Source organism: Perissodus microlepis, chromosome 11 (genome assembly GCF_051167445.1).
Source record: "Perissodus microlepis isolate ML-2025 ecotype Zambia chromosome 11, ASM5116744v1, whole genome shotgun sequence".
Classification (NCBI taxonomy): Eukaryota; Metazoa; Chordata; class Actinopteri; order Cichliformes; family Cichlidae; genus Perissodus; species Perissodus microlepis.
The window spans coordinates 8,424,293-8,450,793 of NC_140471.1; the positions used below are offsets into that span (position 1 = coordinate 8,424,293).

At 41.7% G+C, this 26,501-nt stretch overlaps 1 protein-coding gene across 4 annotated transcripts in view; it reads left to right on the forward strand.

The window, feature by feature from the left end:
* Positions 1–26,501, forward strand: part of ptprub (protein tyrosine phosphatase receptor type Ub) — a 210,485-nt gene that overhangs the window by 45,443 nt on the left and 138,541 nt on the right. For all 4 annotated transcript variants that reach the window (XM_084942834.1, XM_084942835.1, XM_084942836.1 and 1 more), the window contains exon 2: positions 21,654–21,785. In XM_084942834.1, the coding sequence (XP_084798960.1) occupies positions 21,654–21,785 (132 nt within the window). The remainder of the gene's footprint in view (positions 1–21,653; positions 21,786–26,501) is intronic.

Genomic DNA, 26,501 nt, shown 5'->3' on the forward strand with positions numbered 1-26,501 from the left:
CCTTCCATCCGTTTCCTTTCATGCACAAAGGTAAAGCACTTCAGCTCTAACATTTAGTTAAAGAAGAAAAATGTTTGGATGGGCACTCAGAGCCCACATACGTGCACACTGCTCTTACTTTTTTCTTTCTTTCTTTTCTTTTTTTGGCAGGCAGCCATATGTAACAAATGAAGGCCTCTCTCACCGTCTTCCACCAGTCTGGCACATATGCCAGGACAACGTCCTCACGCTGCAGATTTCTTTCAATTTTTTTCTCGGATCTCTTCAGCGGCAGAATTACAGCATTTATGTGTGACTAGGACAGCAAAGGGAGGAATGATTTGCGTGGACTAAAGGGGCCCCATCTGTTTGCTCTCAGAGTGTTTTTATGTTGAGTTTGATGTTGTGCAGAAAAGTCTGACAAATATATTGCGCACCTACCTGTGGATGCTTCCATTAACTCTCATTCCTGCTAAACATTTGCAAGCGCTTTTTTCCCCTTCCCTTTGCTTTAGACATATTTAAATAGTGTTTAGTAAAGTAAATATTAGAAGGAGCCATGTCATCAAATCACTTAGTCTCCAGCCTCCTGTGTGCCACAGCTTCAAAGAAAGACAGCTGCTGCTGTCAGTCAGAGGCTCCTTTAGACGCCCCCACTTTCATAGTCCAATAAACAAGAGAGTAAAGCCACAGATGCCTGCTACACACACAGCACCGCTGCTTGTCGGCGCGGCGTAAGCCCGACCCGCCGATTTTGTGCGGAATTTATTGTGTGGCGGCCTATTGTGTTTTTTCCCTTTTAATATCTGAACACATGAGGAACTCATCACTGCTCTCACAGGACAGTGATTGAGGCTGCAGAAGGATCCCTGGAATTGCTTTTTCTCCGCGAAGGCTGAGTCGGAGAGTGCACGAACAGAGAAAGGAGAGATGATCAGCAGAGAGACAGAGCGGCGTCATCCAAAGGCCCTCGTCTGCCTTTTTTGTATAACTCTCTGGAAAATTTCCCTCGGAGAGTGTGCCTGCTCTCGAGCTACAGAGCCGCTGCTCGGGGTGAGCATGAGCCCATTCTTCAACTCTCACCTCCCTCACAATGGGCCAATAGTTTAATTAGCTTTCTAACAGCAAGTCTTGGCAGCCTTCCCTCTCTCTGTTCCCCACAGGATTCTCACCTCAAACACTGTCCCCTGCTGACTGGCTGGGCTCCAGTAGGCAGTGCTATTACCTCTGATCTTTCTTCCTCCTATCTCTAACTCTCAGTGTAGCATGCACGCTTAGTTTTTATTTGCAGCATTTTAATAGAGCACAAATTGCAGTTGCACTTTGATGCATGTTTTCAGTTTTTTTGTTGCCATGAAATCAGCAGCATTAGGCTGCTTCTCCTTCTTTAACATAAGGCTTTTAAACATTTTCCTTAGATGTGCAGGTCCAGGTGTGAATCCATGGGGTTTTTAGTAACGTGTGATACATTTGACTCCAAAGCACGGGGAGTGAATGGAAATTTAGATTTGTTCAAAATAGTATTTTCCACACAGGAAGCTTTGAGTGTGCCTTCAAAGTGCAGTGACTGAGGCATAGCTAATCACTTTAAACAAGGCTCTTTGTTCCTGCCATCTACACTTGGCCTAACATGGCTGAAACATGGTCTCGGTCACAGTCCTCATGTTGTTGCTAACACAACCAGCCAGATGCGGGAACTCTTAGCGCAGGAACCTGTGTTCCCTTTTCCCTCGTTGCATGATGTCGAGAGCAGACGATCTGTCAAAGCCTCACTGATTAGCCCCCGAGAGACCTGCAGAAACGCTCACACGTGCTTATTTGTTATGTCAAAAAAAAAAAAATCAGACACAGTGTGAAATAAAAACATCCCTGGCTTTAATTTGAGGTTGCTGCTCCTCTCATTATGCATCTGATGATTGATGTGGAGCATGTGCTTCTAGGAGGCCGATGAAGAAGTTGGCCTCTAATTTTTACTTTTCATGTGTTCTCTGAGGATTTAAGCAGGAGTTACAGCTGATGGGTGGATGTCGCCAAATATTTTTGAAAACAGTCAAAATCCACACATATAAGCGATGATTTGAAACTCTAAACTATTGAATGCTGCTGAGAATGAAGTCAGAGGGCAGGATTTATGTGCCGCGGCAGCCAGGAAAGTCGGGAATTAGGTTTATTTGGTGTCTTTTTGGCCATCTCTGCCTGAATCGAATGTGAAAGCACATCCTCATCTGTGATTGCGCCACGTCTATTCCCATTTCTCTACATGTCCATCTTTGTTTGACTGGCGGCCGGTTCGCCTTGTTTCCATGCAGAAGCAGCGTATATAAATGAATGCTTACTGAGGCACTTGCGCACACTCCTCGTGCGTATACGAGCGAGCACTGGACTGGCCGCTTTGGCCTCAGCCACAGTGAGATTGATGCAAAACACCACACGAATGGGCAGGTGGCAGCTGCATCAGGAAACTGGTCCACAGCAGGCCAAAAGACCATGTGCTCGTGGTGCCCGGATACGAGGAGACGATCAGGTGGGCACTGACGGCTAGCTGGGTGGTAGCCCAGAAAGTGGTGGAGAGCAGGTGGAGGCTGGGGAGGAGAGGAGGAAGGAATTAAAAGGTGAAAAAGCATGCCCCTTTAGAGGAGTTTGACTTTTTACTCCCCCCTCCTACCCAAGCATTTATTATTCAGTTTTCCATTTGTCTTCAGCGCCGTGCATGTTGACACTGTTGTCATTCAGACTGTCAATGCTGTTCATAAGATCCCCCATAGGATCATCATCTGAGTGCACGGAGCCATCTGGAGAAGCAGGTTGTCTATTTTTTATTTTATTTTATTTTATTTTTACAGGAACTGAAGAAGAAACCCTCACTTTCACTTTACATAGGGCCAGATGTTTCATTTGTTTTGAATTTCTTTCGTTCCTGCTTTGCTTTTTCCTCCTGTTCCTTTTCTTTTCTTTCTAGGAACTGTCAGCTGTGTCCAAAATCAATCCCCCGGTCTCTCATTCACTAATAGAGGACTCCACAGTGAGCAGCAAGCTGTTGGCCATTTTTGGCCCGTCTTTATTTTGCATCACTGCAGGTATAGACTCCTGCAGTGATCAGTTGTACAGCCATAAGATGTATTTTACACTGCGCTGTAAAATCGCTAGTAGATAGCCGTATAGATGCTTCTTTCTCAAAAACATTCAGATAAAATACGGAGGATTTATTACATATGTTTACCTGTATGTTTAACTGAGTATTTCACCTCCACCTGCTTATTGCCATTAAAATCTGTGCCAGGCACTGAGTTTCTCCTCTCATATCATTTCTGGGGGCCCTGGCAGAGCACCTGTCTGAGGACTCGTTTCAGTGCAATCCTTTTCTCCAAATCAGCCGCACAGCTCGCACACGACCCTCTCTCCACACAAATACTTAACTTCTTTTTTTAAGTAGATTTAAATACTTCTTGGCTCCCCCCCACGTGCTCCCCTAGCACAGGTGGAACTAGCCCTCTCCACTTCTAATCCCTTAAAATGTCAGGCAGAAATGGGACGATGCTCCTCGTCTGAGTAGCTGTGGAGTCAGCCGTCAGACGTCTTAAAATAGTATTCAGCCTATAACAAACTAAGAATGTTGTGCAGTCTAATTACAGTCAACACTTTGGGTTTTGCTGTCAGGCAGATTTCTTTCTTTTATTAATATGATAGATTCACACTGGCGGTTGCTCTGTCAGTTATCATTACGTAAGCTTAGCTGCGGTTTAAAACAGGTCATGTAAGGCTGCGCATCTGCATGCTAAGTTAAATGCATTTTCTGCCTTAACATTCTCTTCATTTCTATTTGTTTTTCGCTAATTTGAACTTGTCTCATTTAGAACAATCGAGTGTCCTGCAGTGAGATGTAAATCAAATGCAATCAGACCCTAAAATCTCTGTTTATTAATCAAAAAAGCTGATGCGTGCTAGTCTCTTGAATACTTTCCCCTCCATCGTGGAGATATGAGTGTTGATTTGCATAGACACAGACACAATTCTACACTGCAGGCATGTCATTAAATAATTCAAATATATCTTAGCCAAAGCACAGGGGTGTATTGGTTAGTATCGTTACCTCTAGGAGGTCCTGGATTTGAATTTATGAGCCAGCTGAGCCTTTTCTGTTTGCATGTTCTCGCCGTGCCTGCGTGACTGCTCTCCGGGTACTCCGGCTTCCTCCCACAGTCCAAAGATATGCATATAAGTTTAACTGGTGATCCTAATTTGACCGTGGCTATGAGTGTGAACAATTTAGTTAGCTCTGTGACAAACCCTATGAGACCAAGGATAAGGCTCCAGCGCCCCGATGACCCTGAATTGGATAAGCAGAAGAAGACAGATGGATGGAGTCAACAAGAGCACAACTTGTGCTGTTTTACTGTTTTACTGCTATCACGGATTAACACCGTCATTGAACTCTTTTACTTTGGGAAGATTTTGCATCTCTCCCGATAAGTCATGGCCTTTGGAGAACATCCAAACTGCAGATTTGGCATGAAACAAACAAACACACAGATTAAAAAACAAGAACAAAACTTAAAGATATGTTAAAGATAAAGAACAGATCAGTGATACATGCATAAGCATGTTTTTAGGATGTTACATCATGCAGATTCTTTGGGAGTTCACAAAGTGCACCACTTCATCTTTTCCTCCTCTCGTTACAAGATAAGATTATATAGAGATTGACAGACCATGTGACTTTCGCGCATTGCATGCTGGGAACTCGTGGCAAAACAATCCAAGTACCGCATCAAATGCAAGCATTTGCAGCACCGCAAAACGTTCATTCTCCGGTTCCAATACCTTCTTGGTTTTTCTTTGCCCCCCCCAAAAAAGTTATGTACAAAACAAAGGAGAACAATGCCAGTCCGTACAAAGACAGACTTGATGAAAAGTCAAAAAAAAGATACGAGGACAAAATCAAAGGAGTGAAAGGTTTAGACCCTTACCAGCACACAGAGTGGACAAAAGATGTTAGCGTGCTGCCCAACTTTCACCACGCTCATATTTATAATTATACGGTTCTTGGAGTGAGTGCATACACTCATGAAGTTTAGTAACTTCAGGTCACTGCAACAAGCCCAGGTACAGTTTACCGACGGATGGGTACAGGACCTTGAAATGCACCGTGTAGAATGAAAGACCATCGTACATATCGTAAGTTTACCAGTCTCACAAATCGTCTTCATAAATACACATTCGTTAACCGTTTATTAATAGGACCTTTGAGCTCAACGGTAATTAATTAGTAGTGGAAATAATTTCTGGTTCGCATTACAGAAATGTAGCAGTGACAGTAATATTGTATGCTGTAATCGCACTGGGCAATTAGTCATACAAAACAACTGTTTTATCCTGTGAATAAAAGTATATGTTTTTGTCAATGTACCATGGTAATAACAGAAGCGAAACGCAATATTGTGTCAGGACAATTCATTATTTATGCACAATAAACAAAGGAGCATAGCGCGACAATTTCTGTTCAGCGCCAGACTTGCTTGTAACCTATATCACCAATTATGTTATGAAAAATGACGTATTAACTACTACAAAACACTGACCTTTGTGGAAATGCTTGGAGCAGACTAACATGTGAGCTGGAGTGTTCTGGGACGTTATATTTGGTCTTTGAATGGCTGCAATCCAGGCCATCCGTCGGCTCTTTGTTAATTCGGAAACATGGCTCGAACAATTTCTGTTCAACGACGTAATCCGATAACAACCGATCTCTTTACCCGTCGGCTTCCCGTGGCTGTCATGCGACCGGCTATTGCAGTTAATAATACAACAACTTCTTGCCATTTTTTGTGTTTCTTTTTATCGCTGTGTAACTGATTTCATGTGAAAGCCTGCGTGCGCTAGTACCTCTTGCCACGAGTTCCCAGAATTCTTTGCGGTTTTACCCCTGAATGACGTCACATTTTCAATCTCTATTCACAGGCACAGGATCATGTTGGTCTTTACAAAACACTAGACCGTTTCTAACATTTTTGGCAGAGCATGGCTTTGCCCTGTACGAAGGGTAAAATTATCTGTCCTTTGTCTCTTCCTCATTGATGTCAACTGTAAAAACAAAGGAAGGCGGCGCGCGCATGTTTTATGCTAAATGTGCTCCAGACGAGAACAATGGATGGCGAATTAGAAACACAGACGTACAAAGAAAGGCTGCGTGAACTGAAATGCTCTTCTCCTGCTCCCCTCCCTGCATGCAATCCTATATGTGGGTTAGTGGAATTGAAAGGCTGCAGGTTGTGGAGACAGCAATTGGCTGCCTTTGTGTAAGTGGAATTGACAGGCAGCAGAGCGGTGAAGCTGCTACGGGGTATGTAGTTTAGCAGAGTTGATAGACACCAGTCCCCCCCCCCCACTCTTGGTGAGCTAGGACGCTGCAGGCGGTTTGAAGAGGACGTGCAGTCAAATGGACTCAGCTCAGCTGGTCAGGGATTGCATGCGATTGGTGGAGATAAGCTGAAGTGGGAAGTGAGTGTCTGTAGTTCCCTCTGGTGTGGGAGTTTGGTTAGCCCCAAATAAGTGTAGATGTTAAATTCAGACGCTGTACTTGTGACCTTTAAACGACCCTTGGGTTACCCTCTGCTACATGTGATGAAGTCACACAAAAACGACCCGTCTACGAACCAGGAAGCTGTTTTCAAACAACACTGCTCAGCCGGGCAGTGAGTCATATGTTTACTTTAGCAATTCAGCTGCTGCAACAACAGCTACAGGAAGCATTATCAGGTGGAAACATTCAAGCCTGCCTAGTTTAATCCTTCAGTTAGACACACATCCTGCTACAGTACCTACCCAAAGACTACACATACTATATACTCGGAAGTAACGTATCAACAGGCAAATGTGTGTGTGTGTGTGTGTGTGTGTTTTTATTTGTTTGACACGTCATAATCACCTCTTAAGCACATTTGAACGACTCCATAGTGGAAAGAATGTAATAACGTTGTGATTCATGAAGCTAAGATGGATTATGAATCATTATGATTAGGTCATGAGGCATTACTATCTAAATTAAAGGGATCAATTATTTTTATAAGTGAGGTGTGTCATAGTTTAATATTTATCTCCTCTTTATGACATATAAAAACTGTTGAATGAGACTGTGGGTTTTCACAGGAAATGTGATTAGGCTACACGAATTTAACATGCAATTTTGAAACGTTTGACATTGATGGCGTGGACTCTCTTATATACATCTTCAAAAAAAAAGTTAAAATCCATGAGCTGTTTTCTTTAACCATAAATTAAAAAGGTCAGGAAGGTAATTAGAGGGGAGCCATTTATGCATGCTTCCCAACAAAACTTCATTACTATAATGATTGCGTTTTGATTAATCAATTAACCCCGTGGCCATAAATTTTCATAAAATGGCAAAAAGAAACCTTCCACACCTCAATCTTCAAATTGCATGTTTTTGTGCTGCCATAGGTCCAATATTGTTATCATTGATTAATTTGTTGTGTACTTTCTTGATCACTTACTCAGTCACGGCTGTCAGATGTCAGAACATGGTGAAAAATGTCAGTCAGACTGGAGCCCTCTGCTGTTTACTGGAGATCAGTTGATCAATTTTATGCAGCCAGTTCTTTCAGTTCTTGCCTTAAACCAAAGAGAAAACCAAAAAGGAATTATAAACATACCACAGTCATTAAGCAAGAGAGCTGATGGACACCAGTCAATAAACAGATGTTTTTTTATTGCGCTTTATCAAAACAAGCAGTATTTGGCTTAGTGGTTCACATGTAAGAGGCCCCTTTCTGCAGGTTTGTCTCAGTCTGTCACTGGCTGGAAGAAACACATGTCCTCTGGTCCTTCACTTTGCTGTGGGTTTCCTCATTACACTCCACAGGCGCACTGTGGAGTTATTATTCCCCCGCTTTGAACTTGCAGGATTAGTTCCTTTATAAGATTTCCCCCTTTCATTTCTCTGTCTCTCTAAAGAAAAGCAGATGTTGAAGAGTGAGCCAGACAGACTTTGTCCTGCTAATTAAACTGATTTATTTTATGGGCCTTTAGATTTTGCTTTGCTGTCACAAAACACATACGCTCACCAATTGCCTTATGAGGTACACCTTGCTGGTACTGGTTATTTTCCAAAGGCATTTTGCCTGGAGAGCTGTCCTAATTCTTGCACTGCAAACACTGAGATTAGTGTTAAATGAAGAGACGGAACCAAAAAGTAACACAATTTTTTTGTTTTACTTCAGAGTATAAATCATCAACATAATGATCAGACCCTCCCATTATTTTACAGCTGTGCCGTATAAAGAAAATCACAGAGTGATGGTTTAGTACTGCTGAGCATTTCCACCATGTTTTCTGTTGATATTCAATAAGGTGCTAGAAGCACTCCTCAGAGATTTTAGTCCATATTGACATTATAGCATCACTCATGATGCAAATCTCCTCCAAAGGTTCTCCAGTGGATGGAGATCTGTTGACTGTGGAGGGCATTTGAGTACAGGGAACTAATTGACATGCTCAAGAAACCAGTTTGAGATGACCTGAGCTTTGTGACATGGCTCACTATCCTGCTGGAGGATGGATACACTGTGAGATGGACATGGCCACACTCAGGTAGACTGTGGTGTTTAAACAATGGGAAATTCACTCTGACTCTACCAACTGTATTTCCCACAAGAAATTAGGATTTCTCAGACCGGGCAATAGTTCTATAATTTTCCATTGTCAGCTGATGTAGCCCAAAAAGATCAACGTGTTGTGCAATCGGAGATGCTCTTCTATATACCTTGGCTGTAATGAGTAGTTATTTGACTTGTTGTTGCCTTCCTATCAACTTGAACCAAGCGTCTCCTTCTCGTCTGACGTCTGACATCAGCAAGGCATTTTCACCCAGAGAACTGCCGCTCTCTTCTCTTTTTCAGACCGTTCTCTGTAGCTGGATTTGTGGGAAAATCCCAGCTGATCAGCAGTTTCTGAAATACTCTGACCAGCCTGTCTGGCACCAACAACCATGCCACATTGAAAGTCACTTAAATCACTTTTCTTCCTCATTCTGATGCTCAGTTTGAATTTCAGGAGGTCAACTTGACCATGTCTTCACATCTAAATGCACCGAGTTGCTGTGATGTGACTAACTTGCATTAACGTTCAGTTGAACAGGTGTACCTAATGTATTGGCCAGTGACTGCATGCTCCTCGTTTTTCCCGTTGTGGAGGTGGTGAGAAAGTGGAGATGAATATGTATTGATATCGATGAGAATAGATAATTTTTGGTAAAAAAACAACAATAAAAATCTAATAATTACACCCAACGCCCTTTCATCAGTGAACAGAGATTTTTTTCTCTCCCCCTGACATTAAACCGGCAGGATCTAGAAAGTGGAATAATTGATGTTTTCATGTTTTCACTGAAAAGGAGAAACAAGAGACAACAAGCTCAGGCTGCTTTTGTCTCCGTGTCCTTGTTGTTTTTTTCCTTTGTGCTGCCCTCAGAATAGCACAGAACAGGCTGATATCAGAAGATTAATATTTTTGATTCTTATTCCACTGACATCTGGGATACCTTTATCATCAACCCACCATCCAGGATGAAATATTGTACCGGTCTTTCAAAGTGAAGGCAAAATTAATTTCAAGATGAATTGCAGCTGACTGGTATCTTTGGATTCGCCGTGAATACAGCTGTAGGAAGCCTTTTTGTCATTGTTCATGCTTGGAAGATGAAAAGGGAAAATGTTCTTTGCTTGTGTGACTTTACTTCATTTGAATTTCGGGAAAGTATGGAAATTACTGGAGTAGACAAGGGGGAGAGGTTATGTGTGTGTTTTCTTTTTGCTGTAGGAGCATACGAGTCTTTAACTTAACTCATCCCAGAGTATTTTATGTTCATTGCAGGTGTTAAATGTTAATTGTTGCAACACAAAGCAACCTCTACTCTGTATCAGTGGTTTATTATCCTGATTAGGTAACAGCTATTGTGTCACTTTTGACAAATGAAATTGAATGTTTTTATTAATTCTTTGATATAAGAAAAAGTACAATAGATTTGAGCCATATATAATTTAAAAGATCCACAATGATTTCATTTAGGATACTCTGCTTTTTTTGGTTAATGCCCAATTTGTTTTGTAATTTTGCCTCTGTACACCACCACAGTGGAGTTTTACATTAAACAACTAATTAAAGTGCAGCAGTTTAGCTTTAACTCAAGAGGTGCAACAAAAATACTGCATTAACTATTAAGAATTTACAGCCAGTTTAATAGGCCTCCATTTTTGGAGGTTCATATGTAATTGGAAAACTGACTAACAGGCATTTTTATTGGCAAGCCTATTCTCTTGCTATTATGTTGGGACAAATAAAAAATTAATTAAAAATCAGAATGACGAAAAACGTTAGGAGTGGCCACATTTAAAAAGGAGTGCAGCTGATGAACATCAAAGGTCCTGAAAGACCACAGAAGAGGAAAAAAGTGTATGATGACAGAATTATTTCCATGGTTACAAAAAACTTCACAAAATTTCACAGGAAGAAGTAGGTGTATCATTATCATTGTCACAGTGTACAATCAATCTAAAGACAGAGGATTTACAACAAAGTGCAAACCACTGGTTACACTGAAGAACAAGAAGGCCAGATTAGACTTTGCCAGAAAACATCTAACAGTCCGAACAGATGAAACCAAAATGAACTTATTGGACTGATGGGAAGAAAATCTGGAGAAAGAAAGAAACAACTCGTCATCTGAAGCATATGCCATTATCTGCCCAACATGGTGTAGCCAACGATGTGGCATTGGAATGTATGGCTGCCAGTGGAATTGATTCAATAGTGTTTATTGGTGTGACTGCTGATAGAAGTACCAGGATGGACTCAAAGCAAACTCTAAAAGCAACCCAAGAGTTCCTCAAAGCAAAGAATGGGATGTTCTTCAGTGGGCGATGTCAACCTAATAGAGCAGGCTTAGTTATTAAATACATGACAGAATGCAGAGCAAACCAGTAGCATCAGAAGGTGACACCAGTAAAAGCCTAGCAAAGCATCTCAAAGGAGGAAACACAGCAATTGCTGACGGCCATGAATTCTAGACTTGAGGCAGTCGTTTACGAAGGATTTTCATTCAAGTGTTAAAAACAACCCTTATATTTAAAAGTATGTTAGTTTGTCCAATTTAGTTTGAGCCTCTGAAAATGGGAGACTGTGTATGAAAACGGGTGTAATTCCCGAAACAGTTTAAAAACTGCCTGAATTAAATCTGGAAGTCTGCACTTCAATCACACGTTGATTGTTTGATTTCAAATCCACTGCGGTGGTGTAGAGGCAAAATTACAAGTAAGAAACGTGTCATTGTCCAACAAATTCTGGATGTAATCGTATGCATGTGATTGGCTGCCTGAAAAGGAACAACAGCAGGAAAGCAAGAGCATGAACAGAATGGATGTTGATTACAAATATATTTGTAAAATGTCACATTTCCCTCAGAACTGATCTGATTATACCAGCAGTGTAATGTTTTACAAAAAAAGCTTCCAGTATAATATGATTGAGTCATTATATTGATACTTTGTATCTTGAAATATTACAAATGTACCAACTTACATATAGTTTTTTCACTTAAAGAGACACAGATTTTTACTTTTGTTTCCTCTTCTTTTTTATCCTCTTTACTTGCAGGTTAACATCTGCAATAAGGTGAAATAGGTCATGTGTTTTTCCCCCAGCTTTATAAACCGTCTTGATTTGTACACTTTTGATTTCTATTGACAGTGAGCTGTAGCCGTTCAGCTGTGTTATCACTATACGATATTGATATTTTTCCACAAAGCAAGGGGGAGGATCTGAGGAGCACATTATTATTGCAGTGGGGGTCTTGCTTTTTGCAACCCTAAGGCTCAGCTCTCCCCTCACCCACCCAAGTAATTTTCTTAAAGTCGCTTATTTTCTCCGCCCCCTCCAGATGCTCCCTTGCAGCACACTGGTTTTTCAACGTAGTACACCCCGAAGCTGAGCGCCTCTGCAGTACCTGTTCGCCATCTCCAGCCCTTTCTTCTCTCAATCTGCTTCCAGTCCCCTCTGTGTCTGACTGGGCCCATCCAGCCACTAGGGTTGAGTTATTAATGCCCAGGGAGGCAGAGAGATGATTTCATTGCATATTCAGGTGTGGGGATGGATGGCTTTCAGAGGCAGCCAGGGGAGTGCTGGCGAGGAGAGTCTCTGTAGTGAATAAATATACCTGTCCCCTGCTGATGCATAGGGCCACACTCACAGCAATGCAAATCAACCACTCTTCTCCCCCCTAACTGCTTCCAGTATTACTCACCCGTTCCCACCTGGATCCCCACCAGCCAGACGTGCACTCACCCCAGAATCATATGAGGCTTTCTGTGTGGAGTGGAAGAGCTCTCAGCTTCTCAGCACAGTTTGTTTCCCTTCTGTGGATGATACAACAAGCATCTTCGCCTCTTCGCCGGGCTGCATTTCTCGGATGATTTGACAGGTTCTGGTGTTCATTACCTATAGGGCTGCTTAATAATTAAGGGCAGAAGTTGGAATTTCTAGCAGGGCAAAGCATGCACATCTTTTTTTTGGAGCAGAACCTTTTTTTATTTTGTATTTTTGTTATAAACAAGCAGCTAGGTCTCAAGTGTTTTTGAATTCTGTTGTGTTTTCACCCTCCCCAAAAAAGACCAAAATGCTTTACAGCTGCATGTGTTTATCATTCTTCTTTCAACATTTTCTCTGATTATTATTATAGTTTTTATTTTTTGCACATGATATCAAACCTTCCACGTGCAATGCCAAGTCTTGAATGGTATCCAAATAAAATTCTAGGAATTTCAGGGAAAAGAAAGAGTAATTGCAGATTTTCTGCCAACTTGGATCTTATTTCATGAAATTGTGTGTTAAAGTGGTGTTTTTACACCTGCAGCAATAGAGTTTCTTGCTGAGGATTGTAGCAGAAGATCAATGTCACGCTCATATATGCCAGTAAAATGTAAGCTTACCGTCGATACCTTTCAAGCTGTCTTAGCTTCACATAAAAAGTAAAATCAGGGGGGAGAAACTTTTCCTGCCTCTGTCCAACATTTCTTCTAAATCATTCTCACAACAGCTGTTAATGCAGCACACTCTATAATGTCGCATTCCTTCCTTGAATCTTCATTTTTCAAATGGATCTCAGGTTAAACTGAATCAGGATTCCTGTTTTCTTTCCAGTTTTTAGATTAAGTTACGCTAACTGGCTGAATGATGGAGCCATATATGTACTGGAACATAACAACAACAAATATCTTCTCATCTACATCAATAAAGTAGCTAAGAAAATATCATCAACATATTCAACAAACAGAGCAACACACACCCAGTGATGGGACCTCCTTGTAGATGTTACCGACTCAACCTTGTGTGTTTATGGGGAAAAAACGTTCACATCTGAGCTGTGGTGGAAAATTATGATACGTGGGAGCCAGTAAAGGTCTAAAGTGACTGAGTGCTGCAGTATATAACTCTCTATATTGAAGCCAAGATAAATAGAGGTGAAAAGACCCTGAAAGATCCTTTATGGGCAGAAACATCCTCTCCATCACTGATTGTCCAATTAAGACTAAATAACACCACTTTACAAATAGTGCTGCTCAGTGCAAAACTACCACGAAAAACTCTGCTGGCAATAATCCATTTGTGAGCTACACGAGTCATTTATAGACTTGCTAAAGTGGACAGAGAGCACATTATGACACATAATGTGTATATTCCTTTATGATTGCTCCATTTACTTTTCCACTTATTTAATAGTGCATGCAGGTTTGGGTGATATGATATACTGTGCAAATCTCAAATTTCACCTTCAGATATTTGGCTGTTTGCTGCACATCAGTGATGAAGCCTGTATCATAGCATTGCAGTCGCCTCATTTTATCCATAAACACAGTCTATTGTTTTCTGAAAGAAAATATGCTATTTATTAGCATTTCTTTCACTTCCTAGCATAGTTATATTTTATAATATTTTGCAAGTCTGAGCCACAGGTAGGACTCTGCGGTTCAGACCTGGTCAGGGGTCTTATGACATGGATTAAAGGATTAAAAATGTTAAGGATTTCTGTGCCGCCTGTGAGCTGTTGTCAAGAGTCCCAGAATTTTTGTCATGTGGCTTATACCCAACCGAATGACATTACTTGAGCTAATTTACCCCAATGTTCTCCCATACAGATTTTTACTGCCTCTGTGAGTGGTCGATATGGCAATTTGGTACTCAAACAAGTGCTGCTAATTTACAATCTGTACAAACACTGCCCTTTTGGAATCTGCAGTTTTTATTCTGCTCACTCTCTGTACAGAATCTCAGAAGGAGCGAAAAGATTAGCTGCAGTGTTTCAGATCAAAGGATTACTTTCTTGTTTCAAAAGTGTGTCATTCTTCTTCTTTGAAATATTAGAAAAGAGAGGGGGTACACTTTAAGGTTTCACTTTGATGGCTGTCCACTGATCGTTTAACGGTCTTGAAATACCAACAACAGTTTAACTCTTAGGTATTCTGTGGCTCAGGAAGGACTCTCTTCTGCTTGTGTTTCTGATTATGATTTATTCAAGTGAAAAGTTTGTCAGAGTAGCGGTACCTTTTAAAGAAGCTTAGGCCAGCGATGTTATGCCTAAAACGTATGCAAATAAAGGGGATAAGCAGAGATTCTGACAATATTCACCGTGCACAGCGACACTCTAATTAGATAGCAAGGCGGGGGATTATACAAGTAAACAGAGGGCGAGATACCAAATCTAATATGAAGAGCTACATGTGACACTAACTGCTGATATGAGCAGAGAGAGACTCATAGACATGATTTACTGCTCACATAAAGCTGGGGAAGATTTTTTACGTATCAGCCCGAAAGCTGTGCCAAATTGGAGAGTCTTGCAAACCAGTTTTCACCTTCTTTTATGTCCGTATGAAATGATGGAGGACACACTACATACGTCTTCTGACAGAACCCGGCTCCTCACTTCCTCGGTGTAAATCTGAAGCTAGTTCTGTTTTCTGTCAAGTCAGAGAGGTTATGTATTGATTTATTTGTGGCTTAATCTGTGGAGATCAAGCGTAAACTACAGTAAATACTGAGATTAGTGTTAAACAAAGAGATGAAACCAAAAAGTGACACAAATCGTTTTCACTTTAGTCTATAAATCACCACCCGATTGGTCAGACCCTCCCATCATTTCACAGCTGTGCTGTGTGTAGAGAACCACAGAATGATGATTTAGCACCACTGAGCAGTTCCACTATGTTTTCTACTGGTATTAAATCCTGAAAACTAGTTCATCACAGCTGACATTTGCTCTACAAATGATATACCTAAAATATAGCATGCACTTGCTAGTATTGGGTTGAACCCCCATATGTCTTCAAAACTGTCTTAACTCTTTATGATGGAAACATTCCTTAGAGATTTTAGTCCACATTGATGCAGTTGCAGCAGATTTGTCAGCTGCACGTTTGCGATGTGCATCTCCTGTTCTGCTGCAACCCAAAGGTGCTCTATTGGATTGAGATCTGGTGACTGTGTAAGCGATTTGAATACAATGGGTGCTCAACTCGTTGTCGTGTTCAAGAAACCAGTTTGCGATGTTGTGTGCTCTGTGACATGGTGTGTTCAGATAATGGGTACACTGTGGTCATAAAGGGATGGACATGTTCAGCAACAATCCATAAGTTGGCTGTGGTATTTAAATGATATGTAGTTGGTACTAACTGGTCTAAAGTGTGCTAAGAAAATATCCTCCACACCATTATCGTCACAACCAGCTTGAGCTAATGATAGAAAGTATTATGGATGCCAATTTTTCAAGTTTTCTGTTGGGGTGAATTGTAGCCTCCGTTTCCTTTTTTGAGCTTTCTTTCTTTTTCTGACCACTCTCTGTGCACTCGAGAGACGATTGCGCTTGGAAAATCCCCATTTGCATGCTTGGTTTGAACTTCAACAGGTCGTCTTGAACATGTCTGAATGCCTAAACACACTGAGTTGATGCCGTGTGACAGGCTGATTAGATATTTGCCTTAACAAGCAGTTGACTGGTGTTGGCTGGTCAGATTTCAAAAAAGTAAAACATTTGATTTGATTTGGCAAGTAAATAAATAATTATTATGAATTTAAATATGCATTTAAAATTTACATTATTGGGATTACGATAAAAAACATGGAAGATTCATAAGAAAATCTTTTAGAAAAAGCCTTATTGCTGGTTCTGCAAGCTGCAAATGCTGAGAGAAGAAGGGGCTGACAACAGATCAGCCACTTCATTTGTAATAAAAATGGAAAGCCCTAACACTGAGACTGGACGTTGTTGTCTATCTTGATTTATTCTATTCATTTGTGTCATTCCTAGAAAGTGTTTATCCAAGAAGTAGTAACATCTCATTTTATGCTTAACATGGAAATGTTGGCAAATACATACATCAGCCAACAACAGGATGAACAGTGGCTCAAGCTCTTAAATGAGTCTTTTTTCTCAGCCACCAAACCTTGGCGGTGTCTAGCTATGCAATGGTCAGTGCACTAAATTATGCTGTAATTATTCAGGTAAAAAATGGCCACTGACACCCCGCACATCCATTGGTCCTCCAGAAGGAGCAGCGGAGGGAGAGTGCTTGTCATGATAGATGAGCTGGATCTCTCCCAGTGTGCTCTAAAGGAGATGACATTCCCGGGTAGCTCTGGCCTCAGATTTTGGCTTCCTTCTCCGAGACTTTTGTAGGGAGGAGTCTGTGTGCTTCATTTACTGAAGCAGCGGGGAATAATATAGTGCCAGCGTTTGGATGTGTCAGGTCCCATATCTCTGGCTGTTCTATTAGAAATAGACCCCAGTGCGGGACAATTAACCCCTGGCCTCAGCAGCAGATCTGTGCAGTAACAGCCCAGCATGGGGCAATAAATCAAACCCAGAGGGTGATGCACACACTCCCACCCCTCCTGGTTGGCTGCTACCGTCACCCAATGGACCAAGCTTACATGATTGTAAATGTGCTCCTGTGCTATCATACAATCAGTGAAGGCTGTAGCGATATTGTAATAGGCTGGCCGTAGGCAAGGGCACCCTAAGTGTTTGTTTGTGCTGCAGTTCAATAAATTGGACTGGTGGTAACCTTTGAAACAAGGCAGCAGCAACACATAATTTTATAAATCAGAAGACTGGATGGTACTTTAAGCAGGTTAGCATGTCCGTCAAAGCATCTATTTGTCTCATTATGCCACTATATGGCTGCTAGTGTGGCTTTATATGGTTAATGTTGTTTTTGTCTGTTTTCTTTTTTTTTTTTTTGTTGTCCCGTTTGGAGCTTTAGCCATCAGAATTGTTGTCTTAAGGCCAAGAAAGATGCCAAGCGTATTTATTTTACCAAGTGGATCATCGTGGCCTTGCCATATTGGTCCATTTGATTGACCTTTATTATAATTATGTATTTATTTTGTTTTCGGTTGCTACAAACGGGACAGACATGACTGGGGGACAGGACAGGGAGAAAGAATGAAAGAAAGAGAGGGAGAGAAAGAAAACCAAAGGGGAGAAGAGACGGTGAGAAAGGGGGGAAGAAAGAAAGAAAAACAAACAAAACACCTGGATCACCTGTATGGAGAAAAAAAAAAAACAGAAGAGAAAGCAAACAAAAAAAGAGCAACATAATAAATACAACACCATCTCAATAAACTAGCTAGCAGTAGATAACAGTAGATACTAAACATTAAACGATATTGTGCAGCACGCAAGATAGACAGCGCACAATGTGCTTTGAGGCAGCAGCCAAGAAAGGTGTAGTCCCCGTCTGTGAACACCCGTGTGTACACCTGTGTGCATACCTGTGTGGATCAGCATGCTTGTATTCAAAAGGTTTCTCCATGTAACGATCTGCTAGGGAGTGTGGGGAGCCATAGCCCCGTCCACCAGGGCATGAAGCAGGTATGGAGGAGATCCAGGCCCCAGACATCCAGATGCCCCAGAGTACAAGGACCCGAGGAGGACCACCAAAAGGGGGGGAACCGTGCCACCCTCCTGGGAAGAGCTGAGTAGAGCCCCAAACGAGAGGTCACCCCGCAGCTACGGAGCAGAGGCCAGAGGGGGTTGCAGTGGCGTGCCCGCGGGCTCTGCCGGCAGCCAGCTGTGCCAGAGAGGACCGAGCTTCAGGGCCAGAGGCCTGAGGGCACCCCACCCCCCGGAAGGGGCCCAGCTGGGCCACAGGTGCCAGGCCCCGCCAATCGGCCACCAGGAGTGAGCCGGTACATACATGAGCGCCCAGCCCCAGTCGACAAGGACCACCAACACACCAACGTCTGGGGGCATCAGCCACCGGCAGGGAGTGTGGTGAGGGGAGATAGGACTCCGTACTTTGGAGGGCCTGAGATGTTCCCAGAGAGGTTGAGTCTAAGACCCAACCTGACATATAGACACAGACGAACAGGCGCACGCGGACACAAACGTGCATTCCCACCCCCATATACACAACCAAATACTCGGCACTCACCCAACGGGTAGACAGACACAAATAGACACTGCACAGACAGTCACACTCCCCAAACATACTCTATATCCCAGGTCCAGGTACCCCCGCCCCCAGAGGGGCAAGCCGCTCCTAGACCCAGGAGATGTAACCCTTCTCTCTGGGGTGGAGGCAAGCGGTTTTTGTCTGTTTTCAAGTGTAGCTTGGGACATTTGTTTTGCCTTTGTGAGGTGCTTGCCACATGACAGGAAGAAAGAGAAGAGGATTGAGTTGCTAAATTTAGTTTTAGTGCCTTAACCTGATTTTTGTTTTTAAATCAGATATTCCGTTATCTAAGCCAGGAAACGGGAAATCTGTTCATTTTAATTCTATTTATTTATTTTCGCAAAAATAGTTCAGGAACCAGAATGATGCTATATACTCTGAAGTCTGTTAGAATAGGATATTTTTTACTGCTGTCAACATGACATCTATCCTATCCCAAGTGTCATAGGGCAGGAGGCGGAGTACGCACTGGACAGGTCGTCAGTCTGTCAGTGGGCTACACAGAGACAAACAACCATTTGCGCTCACAGTCATATTGATGGGTGGCAATTTAGAATCATCAACTAACCTAACCCAGTGCATATCGGACCACATGCAAACTGCACACAGAAGGACTCTGGCCAGATGGTGAAGTTGAGCACAGGACCATCTTGCTGTGAGGCAATAGTCCTAACCACTGTGCCACCGTGCTGCCCTACAATACAAGGATATTATAATTTTTTTTTATGTGCACTATGCTTAGTCTGATGTTTTCCTCTTCAGACACAGATGATTCAGTCAGCAGTTTAGCGTGCCAGAATGAAACCCCCTTCTGTGCTCTTTGCCTACTTGTGCCATTTAATTTCAGTACTTAATATGCAGTAAGCTCAAATTTAAACAACACAACATGCTGTCAATTAAAAAAAAATATTATGCTGTAAAAAAAAAAATACAAAAGACTGCTTTGATGCTCAACCTTTTCTGCTTTTCATACATGTTGAAGTACCCTCCGCTCCATTTACAACAGTAGACTTTTAGAGCAAATAAGTATGTGAAAATGACTCAGATCTGTAACGTGGTCTACATCATCATGGAGCACAAGTTTTAACTCGTGAATGATGTCGCGTTAGGGATGGTCTTTTCACTCGGGAGAGTGGTCGTTCCTCTCTAGCAGCCCATCACAGCAGATGTACCATCACTTGCAAAGCCAACAGACCGTGAGTGTAATTTCTTTAGAGACGACCTTCACAACTGCAGGATGCCACCAACAGCAGCCTCGAGTTGTAGCTGCAGTTCGACAAGCTGCAAGAAAGAGCTGTGCATCTCACCTTTGTAAGGAACTCTGATCTGCCAATTATCAGACAAGCTGTTGATAAACAGCAGGAATATTTCTAGGTTTTTTGGGGCAAGTCCTGCGATGCTTTGAATCTAGTTTCTTTTTTATTTATTAAATGGTAGTTTTCACTCTGAAACAGGAGTGCTTTTAGATTTAATGAAAAGCTGGAATGGCACTGATCTGATCAACCCCCCCAAGTAGTGTCATCTCAACTGTTGTGGGATCAATGCCCTAAATGTGACAGTCAGTCAGCCTCTGATTTGATTATTTGCACTACAGCATTGAAAATCACCCACACACACCCAGAAACCACAGGATACAAAAAAAATCAGATGCTACAATATTATTTGCCCTATAACTAACTAACTATAACAACTGGAGCGGTCACAATGGTAACAGAGTTATGAATCCTCACTACAGAAAGGCTGCATGTGTTTTTCTCTGCAGCCTGTCATATTGAAGCCATTTTTCAAAATTGAGGATCAGAGAAAAAAGAGCAGCAATAAAGTTGTATATCACAGGGGTCACCTTCAGAACCTGCTTGTGGTTATTCCTGTCATTAGTGTGACTGTTTCGTGCTGTCCTGCTCCAATTAGTACTGACACAACCTCTGGTCTTATGACTGAGCAGTTCAAACTGCCCACTGTTAGAGTGTAATTCTCATGCCGATGGACTAATGTGAAATATGGCAACAGATGCAGAGAGCAACAATTGAAGCACATTATTCTGGACCCAAGGGCCATTAAAGCCATAGCTATTAAATATAATTTGAAAAAATTTGCTTTTTGGCGCATAGAATAGCAGGTTGTGAGGTATTATTATAATCACTACATTCCCCAGAGTGGCTGCTTTCTGCAAATGTTATTGCTATTTGTATATGCCTTTGTGAAAGGGCTTTAGGATGTGTAGTCTTGTTTGTCAATGCTTTTTGGGAGGGGTATTTCTCCTCAGATTCAGGGGTAATCATTGCTTTTGCCAGGCTTTGTTTCTTTTTGTGCGAGTTTGAGGTAATTATTGCTCACATGGCTTGGGCTTATTGTTGGTTTGGTTGGAGATAATTTATTCATATGAGTTTGATTTGGTGTGCTTGAAATGCACACTGAGAACGACATGGGGTTGAGCCTGCATTAAAATGTGACTGGTGTTCACATTGTTGATTTCTGACAGCAGTTTGTCTGCAAATTGCTACAACAGTGTTGTTTGATCACTTTATTGAATTTTAGCACAAATAATGTAGCATTCACAGTGAAACATCTTTGTAATTGTTATGGGTGAAAAAATGACTCTAGGAGAGACACAAGTTGCAATCACTGTTACAGTTATTGTACCAATTTGTTACACCTATGTTATTACTTGAAACCAGTGCTGTGTCGTTGGCATTCGCATCAACGCTGAGCTGAGGCTATTTATTTGGCCAGAAAGCGTCGAGAGGTGGTCAGTGTGGCTTTGATGCACATCTAGTTGTGGCTGGCAGCTAAGATTGGAAGATGTAGGAGGAAGACATTGTGAAGCTGTGTTTGTTTTTCCCAGTTTCCATAAAAGGAAGAAGTCCCGGGGGGAATTTAAAAAACAGGTCACATTAAGTTGTGACTCATAAAATTACCATGACACTAAAGCTGAAGCAATAACCGCTGCATTCTCTTGTTATGGCTTCTTAAACAAATATCTAGTTTATTGTTTTCTTATTCATCTTCAACACTAAATAGGGTGTTGATTTCAATGAAAGTAGAAAATTATGTATTAACCTGTGTGGAGTTTTAACCTTTGAGGTGAATCTGTCTTGATGTACTTTGTTTCTGTCACTGATGGTCAGTTGACGTTTTCCTCTCACCTTTTAGCTGCTGGCTGCACGTTCGAAGAGGATTCAGACCCTAATCTGTGTGACTTCACCCAAGGAGAGGAGGATGACTTTGACTGGCTGTTGTTTAGGACACAGAGTTCACCTTCTGCCAACTCTGACCTGCTGAAGGGTGAGTACTCTGTGCTCATGGTTCCCTGTCCTCTTTACTTTGTAGTTTTTTTAGACACTGAAACACATCACACGAGCGTGCATGGGACACAGGCGCCCTGTTTTCATGTCTGGGAAATACATAGACTTGTTTGTATTAATGTGGCTGGCATTATCGGCCTTTAAAAACGTCCTGTGTCTGTTATGCATCAAATTTAATGAAGCCCTCACCCTGTTTTTATCTGCTTCCTGCTAACCCCAAGGATAATTTTATGTTAACCAGCCTCACAGGACTAATGGAAACCAGCATTTCCCTGCCATCATCTTCTCCACTGGTGGTTGCCAGAGGGTGATGGCATGCATAGTTTATAAGGCGCTCCTCCATCTCTGCATTAACAAATACCTACAGGGATCTGACAAAGAGAAGATTGCTGTTTCAGCTTCTCAGCATAAAATACCAGTGGCTGCAGTGCTCTCTCCGGTAAACTACTTCTACTGGGGGAAAACTTGGAATATGATTAAGAAATTGACCTCCCTCGGGTTTAACCAATCAATCAGTGTGTGATATGGTAATGAGAATGCAACAAACAAATCCATGACACAGACGTACATTTAAGTGTTCATTTTACAAGAGGATGGGGAGAGCACTTGCACACTAAATAGGAGGAACCGTTTCTTTAAGCCTCAAAGAAAGCACTGGTATGATTTGTTGGTAGAACAGAGCTAATTCGGTAGACATAAAGACGGGGCAGCTAAGAGGAACAGATGGAGAGATGACAAGATAGGATACAATCAGATACATCATCTAAAAAGAAATAAATGCAGGCTTCAGGGAACATTCTGTCCGTTTGGAAACTATCAACTCAAGTAGCCTTTGAAAACGGTCAAAAACACCCTGCAGGGGTAATTTAAAAGCCGGGTACTTGTGGTTTTGATTTAAAGCATTAAAATCGCTTCTTGTCTGCAGGTGGTTATCCAAATACACTTCTGAACTCGATAAATCTCACATTTAATCCCAAATCACTCTTCATTCAGCCACACATCATCAGCATTCGAGCGAGAATCTGCCTGCAGCCGCCATCCAGTTCACAGCAGGCAATGAGATTATTAATACTTTTCCCTTCGGGTTTAATTAAAACTTACTGCCATGGCATTTACAACAATCCAGAGCCATCAGTGGAACAGACCTGCACAGGTGGAATGAGGCAGGTAGCGTAATCTGCACATGACGGCTGTGAGCGTCAGTCCACGATCGATCCGTCGACCAGGAGACAAATTCTGTCTCATTTATTAGACGCTCATCCTTCAGCCCTGCACAAGAACCCGTGTATTATTCATGTTCCTCTCCTAAATGTTGTCACTGTATATTGACAGCAGCGTTCCTTCATTGTGTTATACCTTGACATTTTTTCTGCCGTGTTATTTAAGGCAGATAATCTTACCACAGATACAGGCACAGGAAGTTTTTGTCTTTTTCTCCTCCTCTCTGACTTAATCCCCTTGTGTTGACTTCTAACCATGTATCACATTGGGCAGCTAAGGTGGGGGGAATAACAAGAGTTTATGAGATAAGGCTATTTACATTGGACCAGTATTAACTTTGCGGGGCTGAGAAATTGGTGTCGAGGGAAGATTAGTAAACACAGCTGAGATAGCAGCAGCTTGTGGCTCCCAGGAGAAATTAGAGACTACTGCTCCCATGAAAGACAAAATAGTCTTACAAAACAAAAAGAAAAAGGAAGAAAGAGCGCAGTGAGGTCTTAATAAGACTGGTCCTTTTTTTTTTTTTATCATATCTTACTTTATTTGGAATTAGAGCGGAGATTTCTGGCTGATTTTTGATAATCTTTCGTTCTTTTGCTTTTGTTTAAATGAACAAGTGAGGCGTGCAGGATGATAACCTTGTACGAGAAGAATGTGTTTGCATGTCAAGTGTACCTCATTTTCTGAAAGCCAGATTCATTAAGCTTGAAAAGTTATGGGTCTGCTGCAATATTCATTATACTGTATCAGGGTCGCCTTAAGCGAAAATCCATTAAATGGGGTTAAAAACAGCTAATGGTGATGTATCTAGCTTTCCTTGTTCACCTTGTTGGTGGAAGTGAAGTGAGTGATTGCCAGCTCCCTTGGTCCACACGCCAAAGTGTCCTTGGATGAGAAAATTGCGTGAAGCAGGCAAAGTAGAGCAAAAAGTATGGGGCACCTCGTAGGCCATTACAAAGCTCTAACAAGTACAGGGTCATTTTTGGAAAGAAGGGTGAAAAACTGAATGCAGACCCTGGATTCCTCACTCAGAATGTGAATACTTAAGAGTTCCTTTGTTTAAGGAATGTGCCAGTGGTGACTAAGAGGCTTCAAGAAAAAAACAACAGAAAGGGTGGATAATTGATCTATGTGGCTGCATTTAAAAAGTAAAATACCTCAGCTGGTTAACACCTTGAATAACACGCCATTTCTTAGCATTTCATTTGTAAGACTCGGCTCCAAATCAGCATTTTCTGATCACTGTTATCAAAACCTGCTACTACAGTCAAAATACAGCGTGACAGGGATGTCAGAGTTTCAGGTGTGTAATGCAAAAGCGAAGAGCCTCATATCTTTCATGACATCCATGTAAATGTGGCGTTCTTCTGTAGCCTCAAAGTTATATCACCGATATTTTGAGAAATATTATGATAAAGATATTTCTGATAGTGTAGAAAAAGAAACAAGATCTGTGATTGCAGCTTATAGACGGCAGCATTTATTAGTGCAGATAAAATTAATTTCCATCTTTCTTTTCCAACTGTTTGCTGTCATTATGTGAACCTATTAAAACTAAGTGGCAGCAGCAGCAGCAGGAGGATTATAGCGACGTAGCATAAGTTAACTGTCAATGCAAAAGAAGCTTACGTAGTGTTTTGAATGAAAATCATGAAAGTCAAACTATAACACAGCTGCTTTAGTCTAACGGTAACTAAAGTAAGTGAAACATGTAAAGTTTAGGAGCTGCACAATTTTGTTGCATAATAAAACTGAAATAAAAAAATATTTCCTGCCTATGATGGTGGGTTCAGCTTTTTAATCAGCTGTTTGCTCTTCCTGTCATACAAAGTGGGCAAATGCTCCAGTGATGCTGGTGGAGTCGTTTGTTTCCATTTGCGTTACGCATCACCAGCTGCTAGCATCTCCTCCTTACATGCCTTTATAGCAGACTCAACGGTCCTTTTGTGCCTCAGGGTTTGTTGAAACAGGTTTGTTGTTTCCACCTTTAGTGGGACACTTTTCTATGTTTTGGAGCTGCTCTCAGTCTCAGACATGTCTGGGCTTGTCTCGTCATTGTGTGTTAGAGAAAGGAATTGTATCAGTGATATTTCAGTAGGACACTTTATATCATGTAAAAATGTATACAGATATTAGGACAGCCCCACCCACCCCCAGTCAAGTGCGAGGTATACTGTAAAGGCTGAAATGTTTCCCACAAACTTCCCTCCTCGCTTTCTGCCTCAGCAGCCATACAGGCCAGACAGTGTCTCTTGGATGTGCAGTTTTTGGGACAGTTTTCAGCTGAGTCACGCAGAAAAACTTTGACAGTACTAAAACAAAGTGTTGAATATGCTGCCGCTTTAGTCTCACCATCCTTTGCATGCTAGTCCCTCGCGATCCTCTCATCTTTTTTGTAAATGTTTTCTTTCCAGCAGCACACATCCACTGAAGATCCTGATTCTGTCTAAATCCGTCTCTGTGTTTCTGCTACACTGCAAAAAGCTACGGAGTCAATTTATTGACTGTGTACCTTATTTTATTAGCTAGTAGTGCAGAAGTCTTGTACATAAATGCCCGAGAGACCTTTAATAGACTGTATAGTTCGATTGGACCTCGGGTCAAAGAAAGGTTGAGAATTGTATGAACTATGGCTTTAAGTATTGTTGTAGAGTTAGAGTCTGGTCATCTCGTACGTACTGCAGCAGTGTACACAATGTAATGACCTTAACAGAGCTAATTCATACAGTGAAATGTGCATCCATCTGTATTTCCAGCCTGATTTCCTCTATTGGGCAGCCATTCTGGTCTTTATCCGTCTCCTCTCACCTCTGTTTGGCCTCAGCTACACACCACAGATCAGCTCCACATTATGGTGCGTGTCATTGAGAATGACCTGAGATCCTTCTGCATGTGTGAAAAGATGAGGCAGAGTGAGCCAGAAATCAGAACTTTCCAGCCATCCTTACTGGTTCTACGTTTTCTGCCTTCCCTCAGGCGTATTTTGCCTTGCTGTAGGTGGAGAAAAGGCTTCCATAGCGATCATGCAGATACTATTTGACTGTTTTAGGAGAAAGCAAGTGTAAAAAATACACAGTTGCTTTCTATTCATGTTCTTTTTTATCTTCTGATTAATCAGTTCAGTTTAAAACCAGCGACTCATTACTGGTTTTACTGCATTAGGTGTAGCTGACTTTAAACTGAAGATAGCCATCTGATCCCTGGAGGAGACACAAATCCCTCTGGGGTTGCATCATGAAGGGAATCGGTATTCAAAATCTGCTAAATCAAACATGCGGAGCTACCCGCTGTGGTGATTACCCCATGTGAATACGGCAACAGCCGAAAGTAACTTTTTATTTGAAGACAGTCATTTTGTTCAAAAACTGCATTTTTTGGTGTTGCATAACTGATCAGTTATGGTGATAGGACACTGTTTGTTCAAGATGTCATTACAGCGATGAAGTGCATGCTGGGGGTAAAATCTAAAGTCGTC